The following is a 15,796-nucleotide window of genomic DNA, read 5'->3' on the forward strand; positions in this document are numbered from 1 at the left end:
ATTACATTACATTACATTCTGAATGACTACATTCTGAATTACATTACATTCTGAATTGCATTACATTCTGAATTACATTATATTACATTATCTTACATTCTGAATTACATTACATTCTGAATTTCATTATATTCTCAATGACTGCATTTGGAATTACATTACATTCTGAATTACATTATACTACATTGCCTTCCATTCTGAATTACATTACATTCTGAATTACATTACATTCTGAATTTCATTATATTACATCATCTTACATTCTGAATTACATTACATTACATTACATTCTGAATTACATTACATTCAGAATGACTACATTCTGAATTACATTACATTCTGAATTTCATTATACTACATTGCCTTCCATTCTGAATTACATTACATTCTAAATGATATTAAATTCTGAATTACATTACATTCTGAATTTCATTATATTAAATTATCTTACATTCTGAATTACATTACATTACATTACATTCTGAATTACATTACATTCAGAATGACTACATTCTGAATTACATTACATTCTAAATGACATTAAATTCTGAATTACATTATACTACATTGCCTTCCATTCTAAATGACATTACATTCTAAATGACATTACATTCTGAATTACATTACATTACATACCTTACATTCAGATTAAACATCATAAAAGTGTGCAGTTGCAAAACCATGTAATCTCCAAAGTGTTAACTTTAGAGTAGAAGGTAGTGGTGGGATTCTCTAGGCCCCTTACAATTCTATTGTGATAAAAATTCACAATAGAAATTATAGATGCATATTTTTCTTCTATACAAGAATTCTTTTTTTTATTTGCTAGCCTAGGTTTGTGGTGTTTGTTCTTTTCTTGGTCCTTTATGTTTTTGTCTTGTGTTCTCCTGTGTTTTGTAATTGTCTTGTCTCCGCCCTAGCCCCGCCCTTTTATTAGTGTTCCCACCTGTCTCATTTGTTACCCCGCCCCCTCGTTATCCCACCCAGGTGTTCCCAGTCTCCCTGCATGTATAGAGCCACTTTGTTTCAGTGTTTCTTGTCTGGTCTTTTGTATGCTTTGTGTGATTTGTCAGGTCTGTTGGTTTTTGTGCACCTTTTCTGTTCTTGGTGGTTCTTTGTTTCTTGTTTTCTTTGCAAGGTTTAATCTGTGTATTCTTCTTAGTTTCATATTCTTAGTTGAGTTTTCTTTATTACAGTATCAACAGTTAGCTTAAGTAATGTATCTGAGAATTTGATACCATTTAAACAATAAAAAAAAGTCAGATACGGAAGTCACTAGTTTCCTTCATCTATTGGTTCCGGATCCTGTGGCTACTGGGAGTCCTCATGTTTGTTCATATATTTGAGCCACTTCTAGAGTCTTGTTAGCTGCATATTTTAAAATCATATAAATCTATAAATAAGATGAATAATTATAAAAAAAAACAATAGTAAGCATGCGTTGCATATCAACGACAACACCTCTCTGTGGTAGCTTTCTCACCACTCATTCTCATACTACCACAAAGTGATTGTTGTTGCTGTTTGTTTTTTCATCATGAAATGTTCTGATAATACAAAAAACAACTGGTTATTTGAAATGGTATAAAAGATAAAGCATGTCGGAATTTTGTCCTTTAGAAATGTGTGTTTGTGAATCGTACAGGTTGACAGTGCAGGCAGAGTGTCCAATGCATCTGGAGGACTTCCCCATGGACTCCCACTCATGTCCACTGAAGTTTGGCAGCTGTAAGTTCAGATCTCTGTTTTGGTTTCCTCCACAACAGTCTTTCTCAAAGAGAGACATTCAGTCAGTCTACATTCTTCTGTACTGCATGTTGAACATTTTTAAAATAGACATTTTTACACTAGTAACAGTCTTTGCAATGTCATATGTTACTTTACAATATGTGTAATGGCCTGCTAAGTGCAGCTTAGCCACTGAACTAGTCTTAGAGTCTTTGTAAAACACAAAATCCACCGGAGATCCTATGTAAACCTACAGTTACACACAGAGGTGGGTAATCCTGGTTCAGAAAGTAAAAGTCCACCCCAGGGTTTTCTTAGCCAACCCACAACAGACTCGCCCAGGCAGTTGGAACAAAACCCTGGGGTGGATTTTTACTTTTAACTAATGTAAACAGAACTGTTTTAAAATACACCTACCTATCTCAGTTGTGTGTCGCTGGTGGTGTTCCATAGACAAATTCTAACCATTTGTGCCGTGCTGTTCCTAGCTCTGTTAGCTCCTATCTGACATAAAAGTGTCACTGCATGGCTTTAGCTCTGTCTGTGGGCGGTCGCGAGCCAAGGTGGGCGAGGCCATGAATAATAATTCACAGGTTGACAGAGACACAGGTGCTTTTCCTGACTAACTCATTACTCTGAATATATTCTTTTACTAGCTACTGCAGACAATGTAGTTTAAAGGACACCTTTAAACTTCTGACCTTCAGAATACAGCGAATACTGGTTCTCTGGTTTACTGCTGTACTGCAGTTTTTAATATTATATCCATTCGACTCTATTAACACAGGGAAGTATTTTAAACACTTACGACCACTTAATTAAATGTATAAATGTATTTTCTGTTATCTTCTGTGTGTAGATGCATACACTCTGACTGAAGTGACTTATGTTTGGACAAGAAACGCAACTTCCTCTGTAGAAGTGGCACCAGATGGATCAAGGTTGAACCAGTACGACTTAAGAGGGCAAACTGTTGGCAACGAAACCATCAAGTCCAGCACTGGTGAGTTAACATTGGTGTCACTGAAGCTGGTGCTTGTTAGGTCCACTGTTTCCTTTTAGTTTTTATGTTTTATGCCTACTGGAGTTGTTTTTATTTATGTCAAGATTAAAAAAGTCCACAAAGTTATTGATGATGAGAAACAGGGTGGAGACATCTATAGCTGAGAATTCTGGAGGCAAGAAACAGGTCAAAACAAAGAGACAACTACAAAACACAAGGAAAACTAGGCTAACAAATCAATACTGAAACAAGAGGAGCAAAGCACAAGGAATCCGGAGCGGCAATACTTTGCATCAGAAGGTCAGAACAGACAAAAAAAACAAAGAATAGTGCTTGACAAAAGATCAGGGCGGCTCATTGAACCGACCCACACAGGCAAGAGACATGTAGAAGAATGTAAACACAGGGTAAATAAATCAGACAGAAAAGGCCCACGGCAGGCAGGGATTGTTCTACCTGATCCATTTGTTCCATTAATTTTGTAAATGTGTTTTGCTCTTGCCCTGTGTCTGTAAAAGCTGACCCAAGCCTTAACAAATCACACCGTCTGAATTTTAAAGACCTGCACATTTCCGTGACTGTAATACCTGCTGGTTCTGCTGTTTTATGTTCATGGTCAGTTTTGGGTAGTCAGTAACAGAAAATGCAATTAATGAGCGTTCTGTCTGAATAAGGCCAAAGCAATTCCTAACCTTTTACTGAGAGAGAACTCCTCTCGCTGAGAAAATAATAGATTGCTACTCACAAAGAGACCAGAGGAAATCTCAGGATGTAGTCTTTGCCCTTTCCCTTTCTCCAGCTCTCTCTTTTCCTTTGTCCCAGATACCATTCAGTTTCCCAGATACAATTCAGGCAGAATTTTCCATGCGTTATCTTCTATTCATCTTTTGGCCTCACAGTAAATTTGCAAGCATAAAATTACACTGCGACTTGACTCTATCAAATTGTCATTTTTTTAGTCAACACTGGCAGTTTTTCTGTGCTCAATAGGCCTAATATATTGCTTATTTGTGTGTGTACATTTATAAACCAATTTGTATTACTTTAAAGCCAAGTCTGTTCTTGATAAAATATTTATACACTAAGTTTTGTTATACACAAACACATTCTAGCACTCTTTTTAATTTGTGAATTTAGCCAATTTAATGCAGCACTATATGTGAATTGGTATTTCATGCTCATAGCTCCTATAGTAGGGAAGTGTGTTTGCTTGTTCAGTGTAAAAGGACAAGCTTTACACATGCATCTGTAACAAGCTGAGAGTTACAGACCTGTTGTGCTACATGTTACAAAGTGATGTAAAGTAATATTGCTGAATTTTATTTTTATATGTATTACAATGTGTTACCAGCATGGTCCTGTCTGCGTCACTAAAATCACATAGTTCAGTTAGTAGTGTGCCAAATGTTATTCTCATTATTACAGGGAAGTGGATCATCGCAATCATTTTGAAACTGTTCACTTTCACAGTTTGTATAATCTCCATTAAAAAGCTTTCTCTATAGAATGAGACATTTTGGAGAAGCTACATATGAGTGCAAGGATGCAATGCCCATTTGCGAAGCTTTTGGTGGAAGTGTAGAAGGTTGGGCTGAACTGGACTCATTAAATCAACAATAAAAATCCATTTGCATTTAAGTTTCAGTGATGATTCTGACTAAATTAACATCATAGGTTTTACAAACATATTTTTGGGCATTTAAAAATCAATAAAATATTCTATTTTTTGCTTTTGTGAATAGCTGATATCTAATATCAGATTGTCATATTGGAGTAAAACATGTAGCACATGTTTCTGTTTTTTTTTCTTTTAAATGTGTCTTTAAATTAGCCGTGTAAGTAGACTTGCATAGCATGCATTGTAAATCTGCCCAGATAATTGTCAGTCTAGCAGTCTTCCTGTTTGAAGTGGTTTAGAATCTTCAGTGCATTGTTGTTGAATAATGGGGACATTTTTGGAATGCAGAGTTTGCACTTGACCTTGTTAAGGTAGTCATCTGAAGCATATTTTCGACTACTTCTGAGTCATAGTTATAGAAAGCCTACTTTCCCAACCACTCCACCTTAGTTTTCTTCTCTATGCAGCTTCTCTCATTAGTTAACCACAAGAATCACAAAAATATATTTATATTTTTTCTATATAATTATTAAATTAACCCTCCTTTTGTGTTCATTTGTCAGGAACAGCAATGGTGCTTCAGGGTCATTATCAGGTGTATGTTTAATTATCCAAAAAAAGGTGTCTGAAACCAAAATTATTTCAAGCAGTATACGTATTTTTTTAAATACACCATTGATAATTATTCTACCAATATTTAGTGCAATGGTGTTCATTACCTCTAACAGGTAATGGTTCAATTAGCATAATTTACTCGTTTTTCATAAAAAAAAATCAAGTTTCACTACTTTATTACTTTTGAAAAACCAACATATAAAACAATAACTTTACATAACATTAAAACATAACATTGTAGTTTTGCTTTAGTTTTAGTTTTTGCAGAGGTTGGTTGCAAATATGTGAGATAAGCCATTTTTATATTATATGTTGATTAAACTAATTTAGGCAAGCACACGAAGTTTCATACTGAACAAATACTTTGAACTGTTTTTCCTAGCTCTTCAAACTTTAAAATGGGTCCAATTGACCCGAAACTTAATAGGAAGGTTAATATAAACTAAAAAAAATAGCAAAAAAACATTAAAAGAATTTCAGTCAAAAGTTTTTTTCAACAAATGTTTAAACTCATCAGCTTTTTAGAGGAGAGCCCTAGAATAAACCCCTCTAGTGTTTGGCTGTTGAACTGTGTTGAACTGAGTTCTCAGGAGTGATTGAGCTCCGTCCAACCAATACCTTTGGTTAGTGATCCAGAACTAATAGTGCGACATCAGTTCCTGACCTCACTAATGCTCTAGTGTCAGAGTGCAATTAAATCCAATGTTCCAACTTCCCAGAAGAGCAGCACCTGAAGCTGTCACTCCAACAAAGGTGATTTTGGAAATGTTTCCAGTGGAGGATCTAGGTTTTAACTTGCCAGAGAACTGGACTACAGCTTTAATATAATGTAATTACTGTTCAGGGCTTTGTAAAATCAAGAATTTCAGAATTTAATTGAATCCACACTAGAGGATGTTGGTTTGGATTGGAATTACAGGAAGTTACAGGAATTTACAGGAAGTTACAGGAACACAGCACACATTTCTTATAACATACATTTTTCTTAGAACAGACATACAGACACTAACATTAGGTATACATTCCCCTCATTCATCTTCATGTCAAAATAATGTTTTGGAAAATGCAAAAAAAAATACTTTAAAAGGTAACATTGTTGCAACCAAAAGATGAACAGTTCCTCAAATGACCTACATATTTGGATAACCATTTTAAAATCTTGGATAAAGCAATGTATTATGGGATATAAAGATCATTTTTGTTTATTTGAAAGTTAGAAAGTTAGGTAGAAAGATAACATAATGTTGATTTAAGTTGTATTCATTCTCACAGCTTCATAAAAATCTTTCTCTGTAGAAGGAGTCATTTTGGATAAGCTTCATATGAGTGTAAGGTTGTAAGGTTCCAGTGCCCAGTTGAGAAATTTTAGAAGCGTAGAAAATAGGGTTGAACTGGCTTTTGAACACTTTAACATCATAAGCCACACAAACATATTTTTGGGCATTTTTAAAATTAATAAAAGTTCCTCAAATGGACTAAATGTTTGCACAACCATTTGGAAGACTAAAGTGCGGTATTATGGGAAATTAAGTGCTCTTCTTTTCCATAATTTGAAAGTTATTACAATTGTAATGATGTGTTTTGTAATGATATGTCCATGCAATACTATCTGTATAAAATGTATGTTGTAATCATATGTAATATATGCTGTTAAATTACTCGCTGTCTCGTTCTCTGTCTCTAGGTGAATACACAGTGATGACGGTTCATTTCCATCTGAAGAGGAAGATTGGTTATTTTGTGATTCAGACCTACCTGCCCTGCATCATGACGGTCATTCTCTCCCAAGTGTCTTTCTGGCTCAACCGTGAGTCTGTGCCTGCTCGAACAGTTTTTGGTGGGTGATTATATTTGTGTTTTGAGTATGTTTTTGTATGGTGTGTTAGAAGTTCTGGGGAAGCAGATGGTGAGGTAGAAATGTTAAAATAAAAATGTTTCCTTAAATATAAAAAAGTTAACTTTCCTGCTTTAACTTTCTTGTTATGTTCAGCTGTTAGGAACAGCATGTTTAACCTTGTTTAACAATCCAAAAGTAGTTTAAATATAATATGGAAAATGCAATAAAGAATATTTTCTTCATTAACATTATTTTTAGCTTAGTTAATATAAATATTAACTGTAAATATAAATATAAATAGTAAATATAAATAAATATAAATACCGTATTACACGGCGAACTATCTATGAACGTCAAATTTCTGGTCTATTTTTATACATAAGGTGCATTGGATTATAAGGTGCATTAAGCGACACTAGTAAGAATGCCTACATCAAAATGAGCAAGGATGTTGCCATGTTTCCCTTCTAAGGGAAGGTGGGGGAAGCGCCTAAGTAAACATAACGAATTCTTAAAAAATATATATTTTAGATTTCTTTTCTGAAAACCGTTTATTTACAATAAGCTTAGATTTTCAATATTTTGTCTAAGAATGTGCTTTCAGTGAAGTTTCTCCAGCACTAAGGCTTCATGTAGCTTGTTTTAACATGGCAAACCTGCAGACTACAGTCTAATATACCCGCCTCTGAATGGTGAAAGTGCTAGTGCTGCCGTTAGTAGCTAATGCTAATGCTGCTGCACCCAGCCTTATTGCCAGAAAAACTTCACTAAAAAAGTAACCTTATAATGCTGTACTTCAGCAGAGTGGCTTTACTGCTCTTTAATGCTTGACTGGTAGAACTCATAAATAAGAAGCACTGTCAATTTTTGGGATTTTAAGAGCGTCTTATAGTGTGAAAAATACTTTGGGTATATTTGACTACTCACCCTTACAGACTGTAGTTTATTTATGATAATGTGCAGCCTTTTTACCTATTGAAGACTTTATTATTTTGGTCAAATTGACTAGGGCCCAGTTTCCCAAAAGCATCCCAGCATAGGAGTGTGACGAGACATGCAATTCTGCATCGCTCTGCAGTTTAAACCACGGAGGCCAAAGTGTGTGGGTGAGAACACAAGGCTCGTGAACCACACGATTAACGGAACACAGAAAAACGTGTTAAAGTCAGCAGATACAGAGTGAGGCACGTGTGTGTGTGTGTGTGTGAGCACAAGGACTCACTTAAGCAGACCAGAGCTGCTGTTTGCCGGCCAAAATGACCAAACATTTGTTTTGGTTATAAGTGCATAAGACTCATGAGACACCTGATAAGAAATATCATGCTGGTTTTAATCTTGCGAGATCTTGTGGCAAGAGATCTTAATAGATATCTTAAGTGAAAATGTTCAGTGTGAAGTTTGCTTAAACATCTAAGAATCATCTTAGTGCTAAAGACCTTTTAGGAAGCATTACCTTGCAAAAAATGATCTTACATAATATAAACTCATTACATTAGTCATGTTTGCTAAACTACCAGAACCTATTTCCAAAAAGGATTAAAACTATTTATTCATTTCAACTTAAAAATAGGTAAAAAAAAAAAAAAAAAACATTTTCTGTCAATATTTCGTCAAACATTATTAAAGCTGGTGCTTTTATATCTTTATTATTAAATCAGAATAAGTGAAGCAAAATTCAGTTAAGAAGTAATGTGCATAATCAACTTGCTTGTTTAGGAAAATACAGAAATACATTTTTGTGAGAAGCAAAGGTCAAGGTTACGGTTTACAACTGATCAAATATTGATGACTACACTGCATATAGTAATCAATGTACTACACTGTCCAATAAGAAAACAAGTATCTCCATTTTTGCTACACAATTTAAACAAACTGTTCCTTTTATTGGACTAATAGAAATACTTAAAAATGACCTGAAATAAACTCTTTTTACATTTACTTCCATTGAAAGTTTGGAAGGTTTTTTCTCTCTCCTGTAAAGTTGCTGTTTTGCATAAACTTGTTTTCCATTGTACAGTGACTATATATTACTATATAGTACTGTATATAGATTGAGGACAATAATAAAAAACATAAATTGATTGCGTACAAAACAGCTACATTTATAATTCTCTGAGGTGCTGAATCTTCTAAACCCATATTTTTTTAAAGCCGCTGACTAAGCACCCTGCCTCAAACATGTACAAATAAAATGTTTACAACTAAGGAAAAATGAATGACTAATGAAGTCTAACTTAGTGGTTGGAATTCAAAAGGAGGTCTTGATGACAGACGCGTATCTTCAGGCAGAGAAATCTGTCTGCTTTCAGCCGTTTGAACATGCAAGTCAGCGGTTGCCGTGGTGTCCTTATTTTGCTGATGACCTCTGGCAGCGTGTCTGTGTTAGTGCTGAATGCGTCGTATTCTAAAATCACTTCTGAGCTAAAAAAAAAAGAGAGAACATAAACCCTTTATAACAGATGCCCGAGCTAAAGTGCTGATTCAGCAGCAACCCTGTCAAAAATACGACAGAGATTATTATTTCAGCAAAGCTGAAAACACACCCGAGAGGTTTGGGACAAATGCAGCTGTTTGTAACATTGAGGCTAAAAAAGGGGCTAAAAACATCATTGTGTGTTCTGTGTGTTTGTTCTCCATCCAGGTGTGACCACAGTCCTCACCATGACCACTCTGAGTATCAGTGCCCGGAACTCCCTGCCCAAAGTGGCCTACGCTACGGCCATGGACTGGTTCATCGCTGTGTGCTACGCCTTCGTTTTCTCTGCTCTGATCGAGTTCGCAACCGTCAACTACTTCACCAAACGAGGCTGGGCCTGGGATGGAAAAAGCATCATGAACGACAAGGTAACCATGACTACGCAGACAGTTGCAGGAAGACACATCTGGCAGCTGTGCTTCTGAAGGCTGAATGAGTTTACTCATACACAGGATCACTCAGAGCACATCAATTTACAGACGATGCAGTTCTGAGTATTGTCTTTGTTGAAACAGAACATCATGTTTTCTCGCCATTATTAAGATAATTAGCAGTGTGTTAGTAATGAGGATGTGTGAATATCCATGGAGGTTTCCAGTCATTATTATTATAATTATTTAGTTATTTGAGTTCTGCAAATGTCATAGCATGATGTAGACAAGTTGCCCAAAAGGCAGTAAACAACATTTAACAATGAAATGACAACCACATTTCATGTCCTTATACACCAAAAAAAACTGTATTTTTTATTTAGAGGTTTCTGAAATTCTGACAGGCTGCATAGCAACTGTAGAGGTACATGCGTCATGTTTTTATTTAGAATCTAATCAGATTATTGACTGAGTCATGTCGACCCATATTAAATAAATCAAGTCCTATAAACATGGTTTAGAAGTTTTCTTTCTTGGCAATGACAGAAATAAATAAATCTTCTACTTTTTTCTTTCATATTTAGGCCTTTATTTAATCCTGTCTAAAAAAAAGAATTTTTTATGAAATCTGATTAAAAACTTTAATAAAAAATAAAAAATATCATTTTTTTTTAAATAAGAAAAACACAACATGCTGTATAATTATGTAGCAAATGTCTAATTGTGTATCTTTAAAATATAATTTTTGCGCTTAATTTTTTCCTCATTTTTAAGACAGGTGCTCTCTCTCAATCACTTACTTTCTCTCTCTCTCTCTCTCTCTCTCTCTCAGTCACACACACACACACACACACACACGTCTGTTGAGTGTTTTCCCTCCATAAATTAAACCATTTCCGCACAAACATTAAATCATGTTTGACTTATGGCTCAACTTCAAATGTATTGTCAACCAGACTGTGATGCAGAACTGAAAAATTCCTGTAATTATTTAGTGTACACTTGTATTATTGGTGCAGTGTGTGTAAAGACTGAATAACCATGGCCTTACAGATCATTATTTGTTGATTTATGCATTAACCGTGTGACACATCCACAGAAGAAGGAGGGCTCTGTTATGAAGAAGAATAATGCGTATGCAGTGGCTGTGGCTAACTACGCCCCCCAAATTGGTAAAGACTCAGCTCTCCCCACCGTCTCCAAGAGCGCTCCAGCAGAGCCAGCCAAAGCTCAGCCTGTGGCCAAAGAGAGCAAGAAGACCTTCAACAGTGTGAGCAAGATCGACCGCATGTCCCGCATCATCTTCCCCGTGCTCTTCGGCAGCTTCAACCTGGTCTACTGGGCCACTTATCTCAACAGAGAGCCTGTCATCAAGAACATGGTCCCCTCGCACTGAAGCTTTTATTACAGCCTCGTAAATCCCATACTCTCTCACAGCACTAACACATACTATACAGTTACAAACACACACATACACACACACACACACACACAGCAGAGCCAAGTGTTTGATTTTCTGTCTGTTGAGAGACAAAGTAATGTTTTTTTTTTAAAATAATAATAATACTACAGTCTTACAGAAGGTAAGAATTTTATTAATTTAGCTGATTTAATACCACATATGGAGATTTATTAGAGTGGCAATTAGATTTTTTCCCACTTTATATTCAGCCTGTGTGGTGAAGTTAAAATGAAATATCACATTAAGTTGAAATTAACTTTTATTTTACAATAAACTCTGACAAAGCAAAAAATCTCTCTCTAACAGACCTGCTAGACCTGACATAGGGGAGCTGAATCAGGTGAGCTTGAGTAGAAAGAGCACAGAACTGAGCAGGACATGCTGACCCATGCTCTATGATTATTTACACTAATGTATTCTAACTAATTGATAATCAATAGCTATTCAGATATGATGCTATTTATTAGTCAGTGTACTGGAACTGGGTACACAGTGTTGCATCCAAGCATGTTCTCTGTCTAAAGATGCTGTATTGCAGTGGTTCTCAAACTGTTGAACAGGTACCATTGGTACTACCCTAAGCATTCCAAGGTGGTACACTAGATGACCTCAGAAAAGAAAATTAGCTTACATTAATATATTAATGCCTGAAATCTGAAATCTATAAAGTTTCCACCTGTAATTTTCCTAACGTAACATTTATAACTGCAGTTTTATAATTACTAACATATATTACTAACATTATTATCTATTGTCATAATCACTGGCCTTAAGAGTAAAACCCTGTGGAGTGCCACAATATGTGCTATATCAACAGTTCACAACAGTTAACACTGAATTACAGGTAATAGTTAAATATGGTAGGAAACACTATAGTTCACTGCTTGGTACTCTAGTTGTTTATTTTTCTCTGTCTAAATCTTTCTGAGATTCTCAGCAGGGATACTGTATTAACCAGAAACTATAACCAATCAAACAACTTGCTATTAGGGAAAATAAAAAAGAAAGAACACATGCAACAGGTTGTCCCTTAAGGTTTTTGAAGTAATTTTAAATTATTATTATACACCATTTTATTAATAATGAACAAGTACTAAATAGCAATTTCCATTTAAATATACATATTCCCTAAAATAAACAAAATGTTTATAAAAATAAAATATTAGACAGAAATATCTCGTCATAATTATCTGAGTACATTGAGGCAACTAAGTTAAAAACTGTTAATATGCATTTTCCAAAAAGGTAGTTTAAAAATTATAGTTTACAAATGGAAGTTTCAAAATTGAGACATGTTTCTAGTTAATCTGTTAAAAATAATGCATAAGTAGCTTATTACAACAGTTTATTCCTATGTACTGATTTACAAAAGGGGAACTAATTCAGAGGGACACTGAGGGAGAATAGTGTGTTAGCAGTGCTATGGCTAATTTGCTAATTGTACTGTTCAGAGACGTTCAATGGGGAATAATATAGAAGCTATATAGAATAAATAGAAGCTCAGTCTGTAACCCGGATATTTGCGCCATAGAACTTTAGACTAGCATTAGTCTACTGTGCCTATGTATAGTGTTTACAGCATGTACGTATGGACTATGTAACATTACATTTTTGATAAAGCAGTGATCTGATTCCGATACTTTTCCATCCGATTCCGAAAAATACATGACCGGGTCGGGGAGATCACTAGTTTCGGCATTACAGTTATTAGCTAAATGAGGTGGTAAACACTGTACTTTACTGCTTGGCACTCTTGTTTATTTTCCTTTGTCTAGATACTTCTGATATCTCAGTAGAAATAATATATTAACCAAAAACAATAATCAATCAAACAACTTACCCTAATACTAACTTACAGACTGCAAAAGCAGGCAAAATCCACACAACAGGGGATGAACAACTGGCAAAAGATATGACAACATGTATATATGTGGATTCCACATCTAGCATACTGTGTAAACATGTGTGTGGTACCTGTGTTCCTGTAAAATGGCTTGTAGGTGGTTCTTGGATGTTTAATTTGGTGAGACATGGTCTAAAATGTTTGAGAACCACTGCTGTATAGCAGAGGAGGTGGGTGACTGCACATGTATCGGAGGAGGCGTGTGCTAGTCTTCACCCTTCTAGTGCTGGAATCAATGCAAGTGATGGAGGAGGGCTAGTGAGTGGGTGGATTAATGGATAAGGATAAATTCTTCTTCATATTTTACATCTTTCTCAGTTACTAACGCAATCATATACAGCCCTGTTCCTCATCAAAAACCTTTTTGTTTTTGGTTTTCTAAAAATTTGTTGAAATTATTTTGTATTATATTTTATTCTGCGACATATCCTCAAGAAAACTGCCTTTTATGTGTCTTTTTCAATCAGTGATCACCTTTCAAGGATAGTACTGTGGCTTGCAAAAGTATTCACACCCCTTCAACTTTTCTTCCTTCTGGCATACTACCGTACTACTACTCTCTCCTCCCACAAGGGCACTGCCAACGAGTGCAATTCTGCACTGCTAAGCAGCTCAGTTAATAAATGCATCACTAGGGAGAAAATGTAAGTATTTTTTACTCTATAATTTTTGCAGTATGTAGCTTCATTTCTATTCCTTGTAGTTTGTGTGATCATTTGTAGATGATTTCTTGTGGTATTTATTTTTTCTATACAGTGAAAAAAAATCAGAAAGCCTTTCTACTTCAGAGACACTCAGAGGTGCATTTATAGAAGCAGTTTGCTTCAAATATTCTCGATGTGAAGTTGTCTACTTCTGAAATCACTTCAGAATGCTAAACTCACACAAATTAAGCTCATATAGTGTATGAAAAGACTATAGTAGGTGATTTTGTGGAAACCAGTAGTGTAAGCCAAACCCAGCTCTCTAGCCACAGGCCTGTGTCCAAAGCCATTCTCCACAAAACAGGAAGATGCAAGCTTGTAAAATAAACAAGACAATGACCTGCTCAACAGCATCACTTTCTAGGCTACAGGTTACTTCACTAAAGCGTCCTCGCTTTGTTTCTTTCTTTTTGTTATTAGCAGTGGAAACTGGTGATGTTAGCTCCTAACACACAACAGTGCACTGCCAAAAATACATTGGCAAAAACTGGACAAAATATATGCAAATTAAGACAAATATATGTATATTAAGCAAAAAAAATCTGCCATTGAGATAAGGAAAATTTTCTTAGTAAGATTTCTTACAAAAAGCAATGGCAAAGTCTCAAAATGAGTGAAGTAACACCTAAATCAAGCAAAAAAAATCACTATTTTTGGACACAAGAATCATAATAACTTGATTGCTGCTTGATTGTGCTTATTTTTAGTTCAAATTACTTAAAATAAGGTACAAATTCTAAGTAAGAATGATTAAGATAATTGTCGCTAAAGTAAGCAAAATAATCTAACACTTACACAATGCTTAGTAAGACAAAAAGTCTTATCAGAGAAGAAAATAAGATTTATTGCCTTAAATTTAGATAATTTCACTTGCTAAGATTTAGTTTTTGCAGTGTGTATGTGCATGAGATTGTTTTATTTTGCTCTTTCTTTAGTGTTGTTAAGGATTAACAAAATTTTGGGATATGGAGAGCGCCTCAATTACAAGCTCCACCCCTTCGCCCTATATATACCTCCAAGTCACAACTCACCTCCGTGACGAACAAACTCACGCCCACCTCCACCCCGTCACCTCCCTCAATTTAGTTTTTCACCTCAGCCCTGGGGGGGGACCAGGCTCGAGATCATCTCAAGCAGTACCGAACTGCACCCAAGCATTAACTGAACTGTACCCAAGCATTAACAGAGTTCACATCCCATAGCAAAAAATGTTATTCAGACAAATCACCTACTATAGCTTAAAAAAACAAAAAAGCTGACTTCTGTTCATTTAGCTGCACTGTAGTACATACACACTCATGCCAGCACAGTTCTGCACCCATATGTAGCATTTTTGTAGTAATCCTAATCTGGCACTTTATCATACATTTCTTTTATCAATTTTATTTCTAGTAAAAAAATATTTGAACTAGTTGACATGACCTGTTTACCTTGTACAGTGTTATAGTTGTATTGCACTGATCGTCTTGCTTCATGTGTTTTACTATTGCATTGAAAGATGCTGAATGATGTTTACAACTGTGGTTTACCAGAAAAAATATTTTTTTAATGTCTGTCTTAGACACTGAGTACAATCACTGTAAGAGGTCTTTAAAAAAAACTGAATAAAATCTGTTGATTTGCTGATTTGATTCATATTTTCTTAACCCCTTTAACCCTATAGGTTTTTATGCATGTGCCCTTCTGATTGAGCCATTAACTATTTTAACCTGCACCCATTGCTGACACAGATGTGCAAATGCACACACTAACACATCTTGACTAGTCCCTGCAGAAAAAGAAATATTGCCAATAGAATAGGACTCTCTGAAGCCGGGATGAGTTTTATGGTTGTGAATGAGGTGGAGAGGTGATTATTCAACATTCTGATCCTACTAATGCTTTTATCGCTGAATGCAATCAAATCCTCGCAGCAATGCTATAAAATCTAGAAAATCTTCACTGGACAATAGAAACAGTTACTCATAGATTTCGTACATGTATAGTATTCATATTACTATTACTGCCTTTATCTTTTCAAAATAACTGCATTAGGATTAACTGCAAAATATACCTGACAATAACAATGCCCCCAAATAT

At 35.3% G+C, this 15,796-nt stretch overlaps 1 protein-coding gene across 1 annotated transcript in view; it reads left to right on the top strand.

Annotated features, from left to right (window-relative positions):
- Positions 1-14,909, top strand: part of gabra2a (gamma-aminobutyric acid type A receptor subunit alpha2a) — a 37,157-nt gene extending 22,248 nt beyond the window's left edge. The window contains exons 6-10 of the mRNA XM_007235791.4: positions 1,646-1,728; positions 2,588-2,731; positions 6,649-6,801; positions 9,443-9,645; positions 10,748-14,909. Coding sequence (XP_007235853.2) covers positions 1,646-1,728; positions 2,588-2,731; positions 6,649-6,801; positions 9,443-9,645; positions 10,748-11,044 — 880 coding nt within the window. The 3' untranslated portion in view covers positions 11,045-14,909. The remainder of the gene's footprint in view (positions 1-1,645; positions 1,729-2,587; positions 2,732-6,648; positions 6,802-9,442; positions 9,646-10,747) is intronic.
- The last annotated feature ends 887 nt before the right edge of the window (positions 14,910-15,796 follow it).

This window comes from Astyanax mexicanus, chromosome 7, assembly GCF_023375975.1.
Source record: "Astyanax mexicanus isolate ESR-SI-001 chromosome 7, AstMex3_surface, whole genome shotgun sequence".
NCBI lineage: Eukaryota > Metazoa > Chordata > Actinopteri > Characiformes > Acestrorhamphidae > Astyanax > Astyanax mexicanus.